The 21,724-nt window shown below is 43.2% G+C and overlaps 2 protein-coding genes across 6 annotated transcripts in view; both read right to left on the bottom strand.

Annotated features, from left to right (window-relative positions):
- FBXL20 (F-box and leucine rich repeat protein 20) overlaps positions 1-3,507 on the bottom strand; it is a 105,240-nt gene extending 101,733 nt beyond the window's left edge. The window contains exon 1 of one of the 4 annotated variants that reach the window (XM_045070313.1): positions 3,095-3,507. In XM_045070313.1, the coding sequence (XP_044926248.1) occupies positions 3,095-3,142 (48 nt within the window). In that variant the 5' untranslated portion in view covers positions 3,143-3,507. Of the gene's footprint in view, positions 1-2,275; positions 2,700-3,094 lie in introns of those variants that run through there. The other 3 variants (XM_004764668.3, XM_004764669.3, XM_004764671.3) reach the window with 3 other exon arrangements.
- Positions 3,508-7,239: 3,732 nt separating this feature from the next.
- MED1 (mediator complex subunit 1) overlaps positions 7,240-21,724 on the bottom strand; it is a 29,459-nt gene continuing 14,974 nt past the window's right edge. For both annotated transcript variants that reach the window (XM_004764667.3, XM_045069925.1), the window contains 8 exons: positions 20,310-20,399; positions 19,139-19,250; positions 17,818-17,942; positions 17,443-17,561; positions 16,448-16,649; positions 14,247-14,342; positions 14,033-14,138; positions 7,240-12,046 (listed from right to left, as the gene is read on the bottom strand). In XM_004764667.3, the coding sequence (XP_004764724.1) occupies positions 8,794-12,046; positions 14,033-14,138; positions 14,247-14,342; positions 16,448-16,649; positions 17,443-17,561; positions 17,818-17,942; positions 19,139-19,250; positions 20,310-20,399 (4,103 nt within the window). In that variant the 3' untranslated portion in view covers positions 7,240-8,793. The remainder of the gene's footprint in view (positions 12,047-14,032; positions 14,139-14,246; positions 14,343-16,447; positions 16,650-17,442; positions 17,562-17,817; positions 17,943-19,138; positions 19,251-20,309; positions 20,400-21,724) is intronic.

Raw genomic sequence — 21,724 nt, 5'->3', positions numbered from 1 at the left:
GCTATACTTACTATCATAAAACTATCGGTCCTTTAAAAACCATTCTGTAACTTTGAGAATTAAAAAAGTAACCTGAGGGCACCTAGGTGGCTCAGTCATTAAGTGTCTGCCTTCAGCTCAGGTCATGATCCTAGAGTTCTGGGATCAAGCCCCACATCAAGCCCCACATCCCACTCCTTGTTCCCCGGGAAGCCTGCTTCTCCCTCTCCTAATCCACCTGCTTGTATTCCCTTTCTCATTGTCTCTTTCTCTCTGTCAAATAAACTAATAAAAATCTTAAAAAAAGAACACAAGGTAACTTGATGTAAATGTTTTAGATATGAAAAGACTGTCTTGTCTATATGTCTTATCCACTGAAACTAAATATTTAAAATGTTTTCAATGAATTAGCAGTAAGTTTACTATTTCATAAGAGACCTAACAGCTTGTTTTACTGCTTGTAAACTGGATCCCTTCTTATCATAATAAAAGACTAAAATATTTATAAACCAAAAACTAATCATGAATACTATAGAAGGAGGGTTTTTTAATCCCCTCTTATTCTTTATCTTATCAGACACCTTTAGAAAGCTTCCATTGGTTTAGTTCAAGGTAAGCAGATATACTTAACAAGGCAATCAATTTTATTATGATAGTACCACCACTGCAAGTAAACTACAATTTAAAATATAAGGTAATTACAAAAATAGGATGCAGCAATTTAATTTTAAAACACATACTACAAAAGAACTCCTTCCAACAATAACTCAGTCTAAAAGAAAATAGCAAAATGCAGACTTCAACTGCAAAAGGCTATCCCCCACTCTGATCTTCAGTATTTGGGTTTCTTTTTCAAGATTCCTGTTAACTGCTATAAGTCCACTCAATAATTTTAATGATGGTCTGGACTTTTACCATACAGTAGTACTACATACAAAACCACCCTAAATTAAGCTTATTGGACCTCTCTACTTCAAGGCAATCTAAAGTTCTGTTCAAGTAAACACCAAATTATATCTACTATATTTTCTTCCTATGATTAAATTAAATACAAAAACTCTAAAGGGGCCAATTTATTCATTTTTCTCCACTCCGCACCTCCAACAGTAATATTGTAGCACTCTGAATTTAAACTTCTCCCCAACACTTTCTACCCAGATCTTCATGAATAAATCAAAATAGTTTCCCCATAAGCATAAAAAGAAACCAAGGAACAGACTAAACTGAAGACCCTTAGGTAACAGTTTCACACCCCGCACCTGGTGGGCAAGTTTCCTTAAACTTCTGTCTCAGGGTCTTACAATTTCATCCTTCAAATGGAAATGAAGAAAAACACCAAGTGAGATGTACACTGAGCTGTGAGTGATCCCAGGTCAGTCTGATTCTCTGCCAGAAAGGGCTAGGTAACATTTACTCTTCCAGTTGTAGAAGTTTCTTTCCCTTATACCCTCAGTAAACACTACTGAAATTCACACGCAGTTAGAATACCTCACTTCCCAAAGGAATCACTTCCTTAACACGGTAACTACTCACTGAAGACGCTTTCAGGTGTTTTCCTATTTCCTCATTCATTCCTCCATTCCATTAGCTACAAACCCTTCTCGCCAAAGGAGAAAAAGTTCTTAAAGAATGGATTTTCTGAAGTCTCTCCAACCTTCGTCCCAACCTCAAAGACCGTACACATCTAAGAGTTCCCAGAAACAATGAGCTACAAAAGTACAGACTAAACGGGAAAGAAGAGGAAGTATCAGAACAATACCCAAACCAAACACCGCAACGAAAACTCGTGGTCGTCCCTATCATCCCTGTCTACCACCCACCACTTCCCCAGTTTAACCAAGGTCTCTGAAACTCTGAGAAATGGCCCTCTGGCCCGTAATTTCCCTCTCGCTTCGCGAAGAAGGTGGCATAAAGAAAAGAAGCCAGCTCCGGTTGATCGGAGCCGTGATGCTTTTTCTGCCGGGTGAAGGGAGGCAAGCCAAGGGTTGTGTAAAGAATGGAAAGCTGAGTGATACTGGGGGGAGGGGGGAATTAGGGCGCCAGAGCTAATCCCTAGCCGGGGCCCGCTCGTGGAACAGGCTGGAGGCGACCAGCCCGGAGGACTAGAAAAGCTGGGCTGCACCCGGCTTTCGGGTCGCGAAAAAGGGGGAAGAAGTCTGGCAACCCAAGCGGTCGGTGGATGACGGCGCCAGGCAAGGGAGGAGGCTCCGTGCGGAGCGAAATTTTCGGGGCACAAGAGCGGGAATCGCCTTGCTCACGCCGCCCCAAACCCCCACCACCACCACCAGGCTCACACCTCAAACCTGCTCTTGGTCACTCCGTTCACGTCCCTCCTCATGGGGCCGGCGGGTGCGGCCGGGGCCGGGCGCTGCGGCGTGCGGAGTGCAAAGATTGGGGCCCCGGGCAGGCCCCGGAGTTCCGGGACCGGGAAGAGGTAGAGGAGCGGCGGGCAGGGGCCGTTCGCGGGGAGGGGAAACCTCTCGGCTCCGGCGGGGCCTCCTCCACCTCCCGCAGAGCCGGCGGCGGCGACGACTGCTCGTCGCTAGCTCTTCTCTCTCCTCAGCCTCAACTTCAACCCAAAACAAAAACACTCCCCACCTGCCAGCAACGCCGCTCCTCATTGGGCAGAGCCGCCCGGGCCCTGGAACGGCGTGGGGAGGGGAGGAGGAGGAGCGCGCGGCGGCGGCGGCGGCGGCGGCGGCGCGGGACCACCCCTCCCCCACTCCCGGGCGCAGTCCGCGACTGTCCGCCCGGGAGCAGCCGGAGCGCGGCGGCGGCGGCGCGAGCCGGCTCTTGCCTCCGAGCCACGCAAGCCCACCGCGAGAAGGAGAGGAAGGGAAGTGCCTATCTGTCTGTGTGTATTTGTGTATGGGAGGGGCTGTGGGGAGGGTGTGAGTACGCGCGTGCTCGCGAGTGAGGAAAGCAGGGCAACTGCACATAGTACTGGAGCCCATCTAATCCCCTTCGCCGACAGACAGCACGCACCCACCCAGCAAGCACTTGAGCTTTCTGTCAAGTCCTCCCAGCCCCCTAAGTCTTATCGCTTCTTCCCGGGTAGCCTGTGCAGCCACGTATGTCCTTCCCGGCCACCCAACTCCCTTTCCCTATCACTCACTGTCGCCTTGAACCCAAAGTGCAGCAGGCGGTCCCTGCTCGGAGCCATTTTCCTCCGCTTTCTGGTTGTCTCTAGATTGAGGCAGTGCTGCTGCTGCCGCCGCCGCCGTCGTTGCTGTAGCTGCCGCCGCCTCCCCCGCCCCCGTGGATTGCATTACCGGGTGTTGCAGGGAGGCCTGGGGGGCCGCCGCAGGGCGTGGGTCTCCCTGTGCATGGATCAGGAGGACGGGGGCGGGGGTAATTGCGCTACCCTCTGCTCCAAGAATATACAGCGAGACCGCACCTCGCGCCTTGGGGTCAGGGGGTGCAGCGCAGGAGCTTGGCGACCACTCCTTTTAGCTGGGGGAAGGACGCGCTTTGGTGGTTGGGGGGGCCAGACGAGGCTGAAGTGCCTTTGGCTTCCCCCGCCCCTCCGCCACCAGACTGCCGCTGGCGCCCAATGGGTTTTAGTGCCTTCCCATCCTCCAATCAGGGCTCTGGTTGGTGAGAACCTGATCCTGACGTCACTTTGGCGGGAGAAACAAGCGTGTCTTAACGAGTAGGCGGGGGCGCTTGGCCAGTGGAAATTACGACATTCGTCTGACTCCTAGGCTCCTTCCATAAAAGCTAGTTTGTGTCATCATATTATTATACTTTAGCAACGCCAGCCCTCAAGGTCTTGTAATTTATGATCAAATTTCCATGAAATAAGGAATAAGTTTACCCTCTTTTAGAGCGACAAACTGCAAAATCATGTACCAAAGATGAAATATTAGAAAATGTATCATAAATTCCAGCAGTCCTGGCAGGATCGCTGTCCCTGATTGTATTTCCAAAGTAAATATGTTTGTCTTCATACCTCTTTTAATTCGCTTTAGTGACTGGATTGTTATGAATCTGATTTAAGAGAGATTATTGGGGCACTTGGCTAGCCGGGTTGGTGGAGCCTACCACTCTTGATATGGAAGTTGTGGGTTCAAGCCCCCTTGGGTGTAGAGAGTACTTAAAAATAAAATATGTGGGGGCGCCTGGGTGGCTCAGTGGGTTAAAGCCTCTCTTCGGCTCAGGTCATGATCTCGGGGTCCTGGAGCCTGCTTCCCTCTCTCTCTGCCTGCCTCTCTACCTACTTGTAATCTCTGTCTGTCAAATAAATAAAATCTTAAAAAATAAAATATGTGTAAAAGAGATGAGCTCATTGAAGAGCAACTGTGCTGGAGATTTTTTTTTTAAAAAACAGGCATATTCTGGGACACCTTGGTGGCTCTGTCCTTTAAGCATCCAACTCTTGATTTCCCCTCAGGTCATGATCTTAAGGTGGTTTGATCCATCCCCTTCTTGGGCTTGCAGCTAGGCGTGGAGTCTCCTTAAGATTCTCCCTCCCTGGGCGCCTGGGTGGTTCAGTGGTTAAGCCGCTGCCTTCGGCTCAGGTCATGATCTCAGGGTCCTTGGATCGAGTCCCGCATCGGGCTCTCTGCTCGGCAGGGAGCCTGCTTCCCTCTCTCTTTCTCTCTGCCTGCCTCTCCGTCTACTTGTGATTTCTCTCTGTCAAATAAATAAATAAAATCTTAAAAAAAAAAAAAAAAAAGATTATCCCTCCCTTTGGGGCGCCTGAGTGGCTCAGTGGGTTAAAGCCTCTGCCTTCAGCTCAGGTCATGATCCCAGGGTCCTGCTCAGCGGGGAGCCTACTTCCCTCCTCCCACACCCCCGCCACCGCCTCTGTGTATCTGCTTATGATCTGTCAAATAAAAATCTTAAAAAAAAAAAGACTCTCTCTCCCTTTGACCCTCCCCATCCGCCAGCTCCACCCCTTAAAAAAGAGCAGGGTGCGCCTGCTCTTTAAAAAAAAATAAAAATTATAAAAATAAAATACAAAAAATAAAAAAGGCATATTCAAACTGGAAGCTTTATTACCTAACTCTTCAAGCATTTTTCAACTTTCTCATGTTTGTCCTAGAAAGGGCTTCTTAATGGAGGAACCTAGCTTAGGAAACTCTCAGGCCCACAAACCCAGGTCTAGATGTTATTATTCTCTCCTGCCTGCTACTTTTAATGTTCTTTAACTTCACTAAGATAAATACAGCTTTTTCAGTCCCATCTGATCTAAGAACAATTTTCTCCCAATTATTGAGTTTGGTGACTAAGTTTTGCAAAAGATAATAAAACTGGCTCAAGCAGATAAATCAAATGAAGAAAATTTTCACAGGTCTTTTTCCAGGTTTCAATTATCTTTTCCAGCTAACCTGAGTAATACTCAGGAAAGACTTACTTTCTGATTGAATTTTTTCTGATTGGTGGACTTTTAAAATGCCGAGTAGGGGCACCTAGGTGGCTCAGTAAGTTGTGTTGCTGACTCTTGATTGGTTTAGGTCATGATCTCAGGGTTAAGCCACCCACCTAGGTTCCTGCTCAGCAGGGAGTCTGCTTCTCTCTCTCTCTCTGCCCCTCCCCCAACTCCTCCCTCTAAAAATTAACAAAATCCTTTAAAAAGTTGAATGAAAATTATTCAAAGGTTAAAAATTTACTACACGAAGGCATATTACTTTTTATCAAATAAGTTTATTTGCATGTAAATAAACAGGTTCTTTTGTAATGTTTTGGGGGGAAAAATCCCAGATTTTGTCTACTTTCAAAAAAATGAAAAACCCCAAAATATTTACAGAACGGCCATACACACAGAAAATCAAATTTGAAAGATTTTTTTTTTTTTTAGAAAAGACCCTCCCCAACTGCTCCTGATGTACATTTCTAAAACACAAAATTACAAAGCCCAGCTTTTACAGCTAAGCACGTTTCCCAACCTAGCTTCTGAGATGTTACGTACTTCCTACCCCTCAAAAAACTAACTCAAGGGTAGAAATAAGGGGGTAGAGGAGTTGAAAAGGGGAGGGAAAAAAAAAAGGAGAAAGAAAATGAGATTGCCCAGGGATTGTGAAAGTTCCCTATACTGTCCTCTGCTTTAAGTGACTTGACTGGATACTGTGTGACTCACTGCCTCCCTTGAAAGGGTTGCTTCTGAGAATTCATGATATTGCTGCACTAAATTTTCACACCTAGGCCTTAAGGAAAAATCTTTCCAAGAGTCACTAACCTCAAGGCCAGTTTTGGCAATTATATCCTGCTTCAATTCTCCCGTTTATAAAATACGTTTTAAAACACATGGATCTTGAACCTGAAATCTTCATGTACATCAGAGCAGGTTTTGACCAAGAACCCCTAACATGAAGCCAAAAGACAGAAAAGGAATCAGGTCAAACTAAGAATACATTAGACACCAGCAGCAGCAGACAGGTAGAAGTTGACTTCATGTCCTTGCAGTCTTTTGAAACAGGAGAGTGAGGACACCTAGACAGGAGGGAGGTGTCCCAGGCTTGGTTTATTCTGCCTCTTCTCCTCCACCCTGTGGAGAAATGCAGTGCTCCCTGGTTCTCAGGCAGGGTGAAGCAGGTTAGCCCCGGCTCCCTGTTAAGCAAGTTCAGATGCTGGGTCAGTGTGTGGGGTGTGCCCATCGACAATTCAGGGGCTTATCCTTCATCCAGATCCTAACTCGGGATTCTTTGATCTGGGATGAAGACAGAAAGAGAGAAAAAGCTTCCCAGTTTACTCATTTTGGTATCTGTTGGCTCTGCTTGGGGAAGCTGAGCCCCTGATATGTAGTACATTCCCCATAAGATCTTCCCCACCCAGAACAAACTTAAAAACCATGTTAACATTTTTTTTTTCCTCTGCAGAAACCAATGGGATAGGATTCAAAACTAGGTGAGAAACTTGTGAGAAATCCAACCTGGTTATATGTTTGAGAGGCTGCTACTGTATCAGCATCACAAGATAAAGCACTCTGGTATCACCTTGCCCATGTCCTCCTTAGTGTCACCCAAGACATTTGACTCTGATACGGTAACCGATAACTTTTCTTGCTCCACTTTGCAATGTTTCGTTTCCTACTTCTTATTACCTTGGGACACAAAAGTGGCAGAGTTGTTGAGAGCTGATGACCAGAAAAGGGAGAACACTAGAGGAAATCAGAGACAGTCAGGAAAGAACGCCAAAGCTGATTTTCCAACTCTATGCTAACTCCAACCTGCAGAAAGAGCTGAATATAGAAATCTTCTTCAATATCTGATGAAGTCACTCCATTTATCACACACACACACAAATGAATCACCTGGCTTTTTTTTTTTTTTTTTTTTTTTTAATCCAGAAGAGTTGTGCTGGGGACTGTGCCCCGTCCTGCTGATACAGATCCTGAATGGAATCATCAGGAATGGCACAGTGCAGGTGTCAAAATCAAAGTAAGGCCGCAGAATTTTGAGAGGACCCTCCAAATACTGAGAACTTGTGTTGCACTCAAATGGTCTCCTGGATTTCTTTATTTATGAGAAGGGCTTCTTATTGATGTCCCCCAGAATCCAGACTCAGACCTGTTCCTCCAAAAAGGTCCAATTGAGTTGCTACATAGTAGCAAGGGTGTATCTTCATGCCCACCTAGCATTCCAGGCCCCCAATACTTCAAGTGAGCTTGAAATTGTTTTAAGTGAACTATGGCTGCAAATTTTTTACTGTTTTATTTAAGGGAGCATACAGTGGAGTGACTGAAGTCTGGACTCCTCCTCCATGTGATGCAGAGAAATAAGGAGCCCAGCTCTCAGGAATGGCATCAGTTCTCCTACAAACAAAATGCTGGGATATGGACTTTTGGCACATTGTGGAAATAGGAGAACTTTTAATTCTGTAATGGTTTTCATGCCACTGGGTCAGGGAGGCTGTACATTAAACCTTACTGCATCTGAAAACATGTTTACTTCCCAAAAAGCCAGCCCAGCCTTTATTAAAGGACAAAAGAGAATATAAATCAGTACCTCCACAGAGAGGTAACTCCTAATATTCCTATGATGTCTGAACCCTATGATAAACCTCCTAAAACAAAAATACCATTTTGGTTTTTCTATTTAACTCCAAAGGTGGACTCTGACTAATCTGTTTGGGCTTAATGCTACAGTACCAGCACAAGCTACAGGCTCCCTACCACCAAATAAGCCTTGCTCTTCCACCTCCCATTACTTTGAACCCTGAACCTTATAGAATTAGAAACACTGTATAAAGACAAACAGATAAAGGGTTAAAATATTACAAATAAATAGCTAAAATTATCTTCCCTCCCCCAATCACTCCTAAGAAACAGACACCAAACATTACTTAAGTGTCCAAAATGACCAAAGTCCTTCATTTGCCCATGCCTCAAATGGACAACTATCCAAACAAAGTGAACAACCTTCATGCAAATGCATCAAGGAATGTATTGCTTTTTCATTTGCTGCCCAGCCCTTCAAATACATGCACTAAAATGAGTTAAAACATGGCCTAAAAATGGAAAAAGGGAGAAAAAAATATATATGAATATTTCCCACAAAACTGTTTCCCACCCTTCCCTCTCCCTATGCCCCACTCACCCCCTCCCATTCATAAGCAAGTACTTTAACTTTTTTTTTTTTTCCTCTTTTTTCTCTGGCAAAGGAAAAAGTGATTCTTGGTAACCAAAATCAAACCCTATGGTCTCTTTAGTAGGGTCTGGCTATGCCTTTCTAAATTTACCCAGCTCGGTGTCAAAGCCATGCCATTTAAGATTCTTGAACACAAAATCACACCTGACTCACCCCTTATGGTGGTTTGCCTATAAACTTATTAGTTTTTCTCTGGCCATTTTTGTCTTAAAAAATAAGGTTCCTAATTGCCAATCAGGGCCACATCCATAAGATCATCATCTTCTTCCCCAATCATAAAGTCAGGGCTGAGCCTTGAGGGCCTGTCTGTAGATAAAATTGTGTTGCTTGTCATAGACAAGGACTGGTCTGAAGAGATGGGTGATTTAGACCAACTCTCTGGCTTGATGCTATGAGATTTTTTCTTGTCCCGGTCTTTGTCCCGGTCCCGGTCCCGATCTTTGTCTTTTACTTTCTTCTTTTCTTTTTTGTGCTTCTTATGCTTTTCTGTGCTATATTCTGGAAGAGGTCGGATACCATCATCTGAGCTGGGACTGTTCTGATAAGATTTCTCTGCTATGGAGGAGCCTGACTCACTTTCACTGTCCAGATTCTGGGGGGTATATGCTGGTGACTTACTATGGCTAGGAGAGCCACGCTCATGCTTTGGAGTGGAACCACTGATGAGTGGAGAGCCATAGTTTTTGGAAGAGGTCATCTGAGGCCTGAGCCCTTCTCCACTACTCTCCCCAGGTTTCTGCAAAGTCACTTTGGCTTTAATACTGGGAGAACCCCCATCGTGCTTGCTGATGATAATTTTTGCCACACCTGTGCTCCCCACATTTTTTGACTCTGAGGTCTTCTTAGATGAATCCACTGAACCCCCCGAGGTGGAAACCTTGGATTTTTCTTTTTCACTTTTCTCACGCTTACTCTGGAACTCTCCTCCTGACATGTTATGTTTGGAGGACATTGGATGGCTAGAAGAATTTGTGCTCACCCCCATCTGGCCATCCATTGGGTCTTCACCTCCAGGGCCACTGGTGACGACCCCATGCTTCAGTTTATCTATGACAGCTGTTAAGGACGGCTTCTTATTTCTGCTGGGAGATTTCCCTTTGGAACTCCCATGTTGGTTCTGAGAGGATGACATGGAAGAACCACTTGAGGAAAAGGAAGAGGAAGATGCTGTACAAGAATTAGATGATGGGGGAGTTTTCTGAGACAATGAGCCTGAGGATCCTAACCCTGAAGATGACTTCATGCCAGTGCTTGAACTGGTTCCAGACATATGAGAACCACCAGAACCTGAACTGATGGGGGACTTGGCTTTAGAGGATGGGGGAGTCCCAGGAACAGGCTTCATTGGAGAGGCAAGCTTATCAGAGCCTCCAGGTGGCCTTGAATGAGAAGGGGATATGTTTGGTTTACTTAAAGAAGGATTCATAAGTGATGATGGCTTCCCTTGAGGTTTCATCTTAGTGCTGCTGGAGCCACTGCTCAGTCCATGCTTGGTAATAGGAGAGGAGCCTGGCTTCCCCCCAGACTGGGATGAATTTTTGGACTGGCTAGATCCAGAAGACCCTTGGCTAGAATACACACTGCTGCTTAACTTGGAACTTGATGAACCTTCTGATTTACTGCTTTTCATCTTGCCTGAGTTGGAAGCAGAAGATGAGGAAGAGGAGGAGGAAGAATGGCTATGGTGGCTTTTACTGCCTGAGGAAGACACAGAACCACTACTGGTATACTGACTGTGGGAAGAGGGCTTGCCCACCATCACGGTGCCTTTAGGAATCTGAATAGTGATTTTGGGAATAGGTGGTGTGGCAACACCTGGGGGAGTCTGTGACCTTCCTGAACTGCCTGGAGACTTGGATCCGCCTGTACTGGTAGGTGGAGTGAAAGGTCGGTTAGAAGAACTGTGAGATGGAGACTTTCCTTCAGTGTCTGCCTTCTTCCGCTTTGGAGGTTTATCTTTGCTTTTGCCATCATTAGAAGGGGTCCGACTGCGCTTCCCTGGTTTGCTATCTAATCCTGGCCCTGACAGACTACTATTACTGGTGCCGTTCCCTTCCTTTACTCGCTTTTGACTCTTTTCTTTCCCTAAGTCCCCAGGAGTCAATAAAGGACTCTGGCTACCACTGTGATGCTCCATAAGATCTGCAGGACCCAAAGCCTTACCAGCCACTGATATAATACTGAAATCAACTGTGTCAGCTTGGCTGTTGCCTTTAAACTTTGTCTCCCCATTATCACCTCCAAGCATTGGCACCCCCAAAGTATTTAGTGCCTGAGATGCAAATCCTTTGAAATCATCGTTATCTCCACTTTGGCTGCTTTCATCAAAATATTCTTCTCCAAAACCACCTTGGCTCTGGCTGTTCAACAAATCAGGATTAAAATCTACTCCATCAGGAAAAAAATGATTGGTAGGAGAGTCACTACTAGGGCTTCCAGCAGCATCTGCAATTAGGTCAGCTGGATCTGTGTAAGGATTTTCATTATTATTGGTTTGAAAGACATCAGGGTCAAAGAGGGCACTCTGAGAATGCCCAGAGCTTGAAGAATCTCGCACAGGGGTACCAATGGGTGGGCAATCGTCACTAGTGCTGGGAAGCTTAGAGGCTTCTTCTGCAATGTCTGAAAGGATATCAGTTACATCTGGGCCAATGCTGTCTGAACTGGATAGTCGGACCATCCTTTGAATACTGGGCTGGGGGTGAGGTACTGGTTGTGGGTAAGTTGTTGGGGGAGTACTACACTGGCTTGGTGCTGGAGTGATGTGTGGCGTATCCAGCGTATCTGCTGTCATGTTGACATCAAAGATAGGGTTCTGTGAGTCAACATCCATTGAAAATAGCTCCCTCTGAAAGTCATCTTCAGTCTGGTGCTTGGGTTTGTCAGGTGGTAATCTTGATGACTTCTTCTTCTTTGTCTTGTTGCTTCCCGGGCATATTTCCATCCGGGGTGAGCCGGAAGAAGAGTTCTGCCTTTCTAAAGGGCTGCTTCCATAAAGGGTTGAGAAATCCTGGGCAGGATTATCTTTAAGAAGGTTCATGAGCATCGGGTGGTTCTTGGTGTTGCCGGCCATCGAAGAGACAGGTGGCGGCGTGTGATGAGGAGGGGTCGGACTCGAGCCAATGGTAGACCCCCCGTTCCCTGTGATTTGCAACAAACTGGTAAGAATTGGGTTCTGAGACACCTTGCTGAAGTCCTCCCCATGGCCCACCGACTCATGCCGATCTTTGATGCTCATGCTCATATTAAACAAGGTGGTAATGGGACCCCCCGGAAAGGTGTTGGTTGGTGTAGTGGTACCACTCATTGGGTTGTTGCCTGTGGTCATGCCATACCCTGGGCTGCTAGCCGGGGGCAGGTTCTTTTTCACCATGTCTTCAACTGTCTCTGCAATGAGTGACAGTGCTGGAGTGTCGGCCTGAATGGTTTCAGCTTTCCTCCGAATAGCCCTCATCGTCACAGGGATGGACATACATCTGTAAGATAAGATAGAAAAAACAAAATTAGCAGTGTATTAGCTGCTAAAGGAAAACAATTCTTATTGGGAAAGCAGGGTTTAATTCTGCCTTTGATTCAGATATGCCCTCAGAGGTTTGCAATATGCAATTCTCAGGTAAGGCAAATAACCAGAAATAGTTCTATAAAATGCCAGAGCTGGGTGCCTGCGTGGCCCAGTTAAGTGTCTGCCTTCGGCTCAGGTTATGATTCCAGGATCCTGGGATTGAGCCTCACGTTGGGCTCCCTGCTCAGCTTCCACCTCTCCCACTCCCCCTGCTTGTGTTCCCTCTCTCACTATGTCTCTGTCAGATAAATAAATTCTTTTTTAAAAAATAAATAAATTTTAAAAATAAGTAAATAAAATAAAATGCCAGAGCTCTGAGCAAATTCATTCTAAAAAGAATCTGTATCAGTAGGCAATCTCAAAACCTCTTTTGAAGCACTACCAAAAACCAACCAAACCACAAACATAAACAAGAGTACAAATTAGATGTCATACTGAATCAAAAGAAAACTGATAATAATGAACTCAGTAAGACGGGGCGCCTGGGTGGCTCAGTGGGCTAAAGCCTCTGCCTTCAGCTCAGGTCATGATCCCGGGGTCCTGGGACTGAGCCCTGCATCGGGCTCTCTGCTCAGCAGGGGGCCTGCTTCCCCCTCTCTCTCTGTCTGCTACTCTGCCTACTTGTGATCTCTCTCTGTCAAATAAATAAATAAAAATCTTAAAAAAAAAAAAAAATGAACTCAGTAAGAAAATGCCTTCCTGGGCGCCTGGGTGGCTCAGTGGGTTAAGCCGCTGCCTTCGGCTCAGGTCATGATCTCAGGGTCCTGGGATCGAGTCCCGCATCGGGCTCTCTGCTCAGCAGGGAGCCTGCTTCCTCCTCTCTCTCTCTCTCTGCCTGCTTGTGATCTCTCTCTGTCAAATAAATAAATAAAATCTTTAAAAAAAAAAAAAGAAAATGCCTTCCTTTGGGGCTTCACATGTGATTAATAGGATATGCTATTTCTCTTAATTAATGAACCACTAGAATAATCCCTTGAGCCAACAAATTCTAAACCTTAATGGCTAAGATCATCCCAAACCTATACTGTGAAAAATGCTATTACTGGTATAAAATCTTGATTATTTTAAAGCAAAGCACTTTCTATCTTACAGATAAATTTAATAATGTATTTTCTAAAACACTCTGCTCTAGAACATTTTAGCAACCTTTCTTAAAAGACCAAATAGTAATATTTTAGGCTTTTGAATATCACGTGGTTTCTGTCCAACTATTCTGCCATCTTAGTTCAAAAGACACCATGGGGGGACAATAAAAAAAGGCACCATGTACAATATATAGGGATGCATGGGTGGCTCAGTCAGCTGATGTGATCAGGTTATGATTTCAGAATCCCAAGATAAAGCCCCAAATCAGACTCCATGCAGCAGGGAGTCTTCTGGGGATTCTTTCTCTCCCTCTGCCCCTCCCCACCCCGCACACTCTCTCATTCTAAAAAAAAAAAAAAAAACTTAAAAAAAAAAGGCACAGACAATATATAAATGAACACATGGGGCTATGGTCCAATAAAATTTATTCACAAAACTGACCACAAGCACCTATTCTAGAAAAATCCAAAATTACATATTAAAGTTTGTGGGAAGCAGACTGGCTTAAGTATCTTCCCACATGCCAACATTTGACATACTACATATGTTAAAAAGTGTTGCAAAGTTGGGGGGGAACCCTACATCTTATTTCAGCTGTCTCCTCCTAAAACAACCTTAACACTGGACCTAAAGTTACCTACCTTATTTCCTATTACTCTCAGAATCAAAAAACCAAAGCTTACATTGCTTTTGAATCTCAAAGCAGAGAAAGGTGAATTCAAAGCTGTGACTAAATTCTTTCTTCCTAATTCCCATTCTCTCTGATTCTCAAAACAGCATTAATGGGACTCTGATGGAAAAGGGCCAGTGCTACCTTTGAACAACTTTGGCAATGAAGTCATCTGTGCAGATGAGTGCATCTGACAGCCCCTTGTACAGTTTACAGCTCACATGTGTTGAGTCCTGCACATCCATTACCACTGAAAGACAAAATATGTAAGAGTTGAGAGAAATTCAGTTTCTGACTTCAAAAAGAAGATAAATGGACCAAACCACTGCCCTAAGAATAGTGCTCCCTCACAACTCACCACACACCAGGGAGTCATTCACAGGGTGCTGAAAAGATATGCTGAAACGGGACTCTGAGAGAGGACATACTTCAAATTGGAGGAGGCCAGGAGAATCTAAAAGGCAAAGTAAAGGATCATAAAATAATCAACCAGATAAAAGACTAGACACTAGTAAATAATAATCCCTAAGTATACAGAACGAAATTCTGTCTCCTTAGAAACTAAATCCCAGGGGTACCTGGGTGGCCCAGTCATAAGTGTCTACCTTCGGCTCAGGTCATGATCCCAGGGTCCTAGGATCAAGCCCAACATCAGGCTCTCTGCTCAGCGGGGAGCCTGCTTTCCCGCTCTCTCTGCCTGCTTCTCTGCCTACTTGTGATCCCTGTCTGTCAAATAAATTAAAAAAAATCTTTTTTAAAAAATTTTATTTATTCATTTGACAGAGAGAGAGATCACAAGCTGGCTTCTCCCTCTCCCTCTACCTGCTGTTCCCCCTGCTTGTGCTCTCTCCATCAAATAAATAAATAAAATCTTTAAAAAAATTAAAATCATATCCATAGGGTGCCTGGGTGGCTTAGCTGGTTAAGCAGCCAACTCTTGATTTTGGCTCTGGTCATGATCTCAGGGCTCTGAAGGGAGTCTCCTTGAAGGTTCTCTCCCCCTCTCCCTCTGCCCTTTCCCCTGCTTGTGGTCTCTCTAAAATAAAAAAATCTGTAAAGTAAGTAAATAAATAAAATGACATCCTTATGCCAAATACACATATAATACCTAACTATCATCATAGGTTGTTAAGCCAAATATACTGGCAGCCCAGAGAAAAGGATCACATACTTTCTTGGGAGAAAGCACACATCTTGCAGGACTAACTTAATAACTATCTTACAAAAACTATTTCCAGATGCCCTCAAACTAGTTGGAGAATTCTCCCAGGATTCAAATACATAAAATAGAAAGGTCATAAGCACACCTGCACACATGCAGTGTCATTACTCTCTCTAATATTTCTCATTTCTAAAGCAGTCTTTTTTTTTTTTTTAAGATTTTATTATTTATTTTAAAAACTGAGCAAGAGAGAGAGAACACAGCAGAGAAGGGCAAAGGGAGACAGAAATGCAGATACCCCGCTGAACAGGGAGCCCAACATGGGGCTCAATCCTGGGACTCCAAGATCATGACCTGAGCTGAAGGCAGACACTTAACTGACTGAGCCATCCAGGCAGCCCTCTAAAACAATTCTTTTTTTTTAAGATTTTATTTATTTGAGAGAGAGACAGTGAGAGAGAGCATGAGCAAGGAGAAGGTCAGAGAGAGAAGCAGACTCCCCATGGAGCTGGGAGCCTGATGCGGGACTCGATCCCCGGACTCTGGGATCATGACCTGAGCCGAAGGCAGTCGTCCAACCAACTGAGCCACCTAGGGATCCCCGTCTAAAACAATTCTTATTCCCAAAAAAGAGATCTTCTGATTTGCCTTCTTTGTTTCTTTTTTGCCTGCCATTCACACTAATACAGCTCTCTCAATGAGGTGCTTTACAACTAAGGTAAAAAATTAACTATAGTTTATAAGAGCAGCTAAAAGTTTCATCAGGGATTCTAACAGCAGACTGTTTGAAAAATATCAGCATTCTAGAATCTTAGGAGAAAAAGAAAAGGGCATGGGTCTTACCCCTTTTTAAGCTATATGCTTAAGTTCCCCAAAGAACGGGAACAGGAAACACTCAGGCAGGACTAAAAGCTGGCAAGCACTGTAATAACCACCTAAAATTTAAATCTCAAGAAATTATCTCTGGGCCACCTGGCAGAGCATGCAACTCTTGATCTTGGGGTTATGAATTAGAGATTCCTTAATAAAGAGAGAAAGAAATCTCTTCCCATAGCATCCCAAGTTCTACCTTCTATACCTATTGTAAGATTCAGGCCTGTAGGTACCTAATTATATTACTGTATGCAGAAAAAGAGTTAAGTCCACTATAAAAAACAAACAAAAAAAAAACCACAGTGGTTTCCAAATGCCAATTTATGGATTAGTTCCATCATAATTATATGTGGAGCTTAAACTAGATTCCCAACTCCTCCCACTGAGGTTCTAATTCAGTTCACTTGCAATTGGAAACCAGTTATAAAAGCTCCACAGAAGATATGATAAGCCACCAAATTAGAGAACCATGAGAACAAACAGTTTCCGTTTGCCAGTAGGTATATCAAAAGCAAAGGCAATACCTTCTTTCAGAATAGTTCTTTTGACACAACTTCCTATTAGGGTGTTATAGGCCACTTGATGTCTGATCAGATTTAGGATAAGAGGAACTCGGCCAGGGTGCTGAAAGGTGATTTTGCTAACTAGGGTTCCCTGTAGACTTCTGCCATCTGGAAGAGGAGCATCCTTGTTGAGAAAATAGCAGTGCTGCTGACCTGGAAGAGCCTGGGCAAAAAGAACAAAGGAAATGAGCACTATTTACTCACCCATCGTGCTCCAACCACAAAATATCCTGGGAAAAACCACTACTCCTCAAAATCACCAGCAGTTTCTCAGTGAATAATAAAAATCCCCAGTGAATTCTTTGGTCAGCTAATGTTATAAAGGCCGATTACTCACTTGGCCAAAAAGACCCCTTTTCTATAAATGTTCTATTAGTGGTTTCCTAACCCAACAAAATTATAAACTATATAAAAATCTATATAAAAGAGCCCCTAAACTATAAGTGCAAAATCCCTATTTTTAATAAAATACCTTGTATAATATATTTGTAACACAATCAGAATTTGGGAACTACTACTTTAGACTTTCCTCAAACATTCAAATAAATTCAAGTCCAGATGAGGTTTTGGAATCCTCCTTATTTTATTCATTCTAGCACTTTCTTCTCTGTATGTACTTGAAAAATGTTTTCAGATTAAAGCTCATGACACTTAAAAGAATTACACATTAAGAATTCTTAACAGCTACTTACAAACTTATAAAAGTTCAGGATACTATTAAGAGAATTTCATCTGAAATGTTGGCCATGAAATGTACATTGTTACTTCCTGACTTGGAAGCTCATGTTCTTTTTCTTCGTATGTTTCAGAAATTTCTGTAATTTCCTGCCTGAATGAGGAACTAGGATATGATCCAGTAGTCCAAAGGAACGTTTCTGACCTCAGTAATCCTATAAAGGAAGATTCTGATCATAGGTTCAAATATAACCTACAACAATCTATGGAGCCTTACTTACAGCATAAAATCGCATGTTGTGATTCAAAGGTATGGGGTCCGGATCCTTTGACAGCTCAAATTGAGTGATTAGTTCATAGAGGGGTACATAAGTTGGTTGAGTTTCAAACAATGGAATTCCTGGAAAAATAAGGATCAACCTAAGGATCACAATAACATCAAAATGTTGACAGCTCAGTTTTCCTTTCATAACTTCTATTTTATTTATCCATTTATTAAAAAAGTACTTACTGAGCATTTACTAGTACAAAGCACCATGACATTTATACCCATCAGTACTTCTTTGAGGCCAAGACTGAAAGTCTAAGATCATCTGAATTTGAAGTTTGTTTTTCCAATTTTTAACAAGAATTAGTTCTTGATGCTTAAAACTCACCTGTGCAGTTCTGAAGCTTCTGAACAAATGCTCTAGATACTGGGATTGGCTGGGGAAATTTCAAGAAGAAACAGGCAGGAAGATCAACACTGTTGGCACTGGTGATAGAGGAGAAGGAGGGGGTCCTTAAAAAAAAAAAGGAGGGGGTTGGTTGGATTTTGACTTCATATAAAAATGAAAAATCTAAACACCCATTCTTAAACATGCCCATATCATTTAACAAAAGCCTATCAAAGGTTCGCTCTTTTGGGGTACCTGACTGGCTCAATTGCTAGAGCATGGGACTCTTGGTCTTGAGGTCATGAGTATGAGCCCCACACTGGGTGTAGAGATTACTTAAATAAATTCTAAAAAAAGGTTTAAAAAAGTTCACTTTTGGGGCACTTGAATGGCTCAATCAGTTAAGCATCCATCTGACTTTTTTTTTTCAAGATTTTATTTATTTATTTGACAGAGAGAGAGGGATCACAAGTAGGAAGAGAGGCAGGCAGAGAGACAGAAGGGGAAGCAAGGCTCCCTGCTAAGTAGAGAGCCCAATGTGGGGCTCGATCCCAGGACCCTGAGATCATGACCTGAGCCGAAGGCAGAGGCTTAACTCACTGAGCCACCCAGGTGCCCCTCTCCCTGACTCTTGATTTCAGCTCAAACCATGACCTCAGGGCCATGGGATCAAGCTCCAAAATGAGCCCAGCATCGGACTCTGTGCTCAGTGCGGAGTCTACTTGTCCTCCCTCTCCTCCTCCCCCCTGCTAGTGTGCACACATGCACACACATGCTCTCAAATAAATAAATGATAAATAAATCATAAAAAAAGCTCACTCTTTTAACTTTCTTCCCCCAGCTGCAAAACATCTTATTTATTAACCCTAAAGTATTTAATCAAGCATCAATCTTGAGTCTCTAGTTAGTATTCCAATCAACAGAAGCCCCATGATCAACATAAGGAAAAAAAGCAGTCATTAAACCCCTGGAATTACAAGTAGTACAATTCTTCTCTTTCTCTCTCAGGATAGACAATGTGTTCTATAAACAGACTTCACAGAGGAACATTCAAATAGATGATGAAAAGAGAAATTAAATGGATAAAATAAAAATCAATCTCTAGAAAGTCAAGTGAGGCCTGGGTGGCTCAGTGGATTAAGCCTCTGCCTTCTGCTCAGGTCATGAACTCAGGGTCCTGAGATCAAGCCCTGCATAGGGCTCTCTGCTCAGAAGGGAGCCTGCTTCCTCCTCTCTCCCTGCCTGCCTCTCTGTCTACTTGTGATCTCTGTCTGGCTTGAAGTTGAAAAAATGAACTTTGCTAGGATTATACTTAACTTACCACTTGTTGTCAACTGGATGTGACCCCATAATTAATGGTGCAATTGGGAGTTTATACATAGCAGACGTTCCCTCAATTGTCACTGATGCGTTCATGCCCAGCGATCGAGGAACTGAGAATAGGAAAGAAAAAGAGTATTCTCCAAAGTAACACAAATTACAAGGATCTTAACATTTAAAAACAAAAATCAGGCTAACTTCTGCTAATCTGTCAGCCCTAATTTGCCAGATAATACCTCTACAACCAATGTTTCTGTCAGTAAATAAAACAAAATATAGGAAACAATGCAGTCCAAAGAAAAAAAAAATTTAAAGCCTCATTACCAACACTTAATTATTTTTTCCAATTCCAGAATGCATTTAAATAGAATTATGATTATAGGATAGTCAATGACTTAAGTTACAACAAAGGGACCAAATGAAGTATTAAGCCGTTTCTCACTGTTTCAGTGTATTAAAATGCAAACGGGGGTGCCTGGGTGGTTCAGTTGGTAAAGCATCTGACTCTTGATCTCATCTAAGGTCTTAACCTCAGGGTTGTGAGTTCAAGCTTCTCCTTTGTTCTAATAAGAAATAAAATTTAAAAAATGCAAATAGAGGGGCACCTGGGTGGCTCAGCAGTTAAAGCCTCTGCCTTTGGCCCAGGTCATGTCCCAAGGTCCTGGGATCGAGCCCCGCATTGGGCTCCCTGCTCTGTAGGGAGTCCCCCTACCCCCAACTCTGCCTGCCTCTCTGGCTACTTGTGATCTCTGTCTCTCAAATAAATAAACAAAATCTTAAAAAAATAATAAAAAATAAAAAATGCAAATAGAAAATAATATCCATTATTGTATTCTTTAGTGAGTTGGCTAATCTCTTCACCTTTGATTAAAGGGGATTATTTCAAGTCAAATGGTTTACGGCTTTTCATTCATTCATTTACTTGTTCAAAAGCACCTGTTAAGCTTTTATTATTATATGTATGTACACATACATGTATATATACTTAAGAGTATGTGTATATGTGAATCAGATGCAAAATCTGACAGGAACAGCAAACTTTGGTAAGATGGCAAACTTATTACGAAGTAGCAAATCAGGAAATACACAGCCAGGCTCAGGCATTCAAATTATTTTAAATATTTTTAAAACACTGAGCAAAACCTTCAGTTGCTTTTCAGTTAAAGTCTTACCATTATTCTCATGCAAAATGATGGGAGATGTAGTCTTATCATCCAGCAGGTCAGAAGGAGAGGCATAGTACTTCAAATTCATTAAATGACCTACACAAAATAAAACATCACTATTTTTATTAGGTAAATTGCAAACAAAAACGTTCCTATTTTTACAAAACTATATATGAGAGAGTAATTTCATATGCTCCAAAACAACTTATGAGATATGATGGAAGCCTAAATATTGAATCTAATGGCAATAATTTACTTCACAGTTTAAAAGTGTAACGGGGATAGAGGACACCTGGGTTGGCTCAGTTGGTTAAGTGATTGCCTTTGGCTCAGGTCATGATCCTGGCATCCCGGGATTGAGTCCGGGCTCCCAGCTCAGTAGGAGTCTGCTTCTCCCTTGACCCTCTCCCCTCTCATGCTCTCTCTCACTCACTCTCTCTTGAATAAATAAAATATTTAAAAATATATATATAACAATAATAATAAAATAAAAATGTAACTGGGGGAAGGCAGGTATTAACACCTTAGAAACCATTTAAAAATAAACAAATGACTGGTAATTTTCTCCCTCTGCTTATAACCCAAGGTATAAATGTAATGACTCCTTAACTAAAATAAAACATTTTTACATTTTTCAGGGTGCCTCAGTGGCTCAGTGGGTTAAGTGATCGACTCTTGATTTCCGCTCAGGTCATGATCTTGGCTCCGTGCTCAGCAGGAAGTCTGCTAGAGATTCTCTCTACCTTTCCCTCTGCCCTTTCCCCCGCACATGCACTTGCACACTCTTTCTGTGTCTCTCACAAATAAATGAATAAATCTTTAAAAATAAATTAACAAATAGGGAAGCCTGGATGGCTCAGTCGGTTAAGTGTCTTGTCTTCAGCTGAGGTCATGATCTTGGGGTCATGAGATGGAGTTCCACATGGGCTCCTTCCTCAGCAGGAAACCTGCTTCTCCTTCCCCCTGCCTGTGTGCACACTCTCTCTCTCTGACAAATATATAAAGTATTTTTTTTTAAGATTTTATTTATTTATTTGACAAGACAAGTAGGCAAAGAGGCAGGCAGAGAGAGAGGAGGTAGCAGGCTCCCTGCTAAGCAGAGAGCCTGAAGTGGTGCTCGATCTCAGGACCCTGAGATCATGACCTGAGATGAAAGCAAAGTCTTTTTTTTTTTTTTTAAAGATTTTATTTATTTATTTGATAGAAATCACAAGTAGATGGAGAGGCAGACAGAGAGAGAGAGAGGGGAAGCAGGCTCCCTGCTGAGCAGAGCGCCCGATGTGGGACTAGACCCCAGGACCCTGAGATCATGACCTGAGCCAAAGGCAGCGGCTTAACCCACTGAGCCACCCAGGTGCCCCGAAAGCAAAGTCTTAACCCACTGAGACACCCAGGCGCCCCTAAGTAAAGTCTTTAAAAAA

The sequence above is a fragment of the Mustela putorius genome, unplaced genomic scaffold, assembly GCF_011764305.1.
Source record: "Mustela putorius furo isolate JIRA1106 unplaced genomic scaffold, ASM1176430v1.1 tig00003962_pilon_pilon_pilon, whole genome shotgun sequence".
In the NCBI taxonomy this organism is placed as follows: domain Eukaryota; kingdom Metazoa; phylum Chordata; class Mammalia; order Carnivora; family Mustelidae; genus Mustela; species Mustela putorius.
The sequence above is the reverse complement of the archived record's forward strand: the minus strand, read 5'-3'. Positions and strand labels throughout refer to the sequence as shown.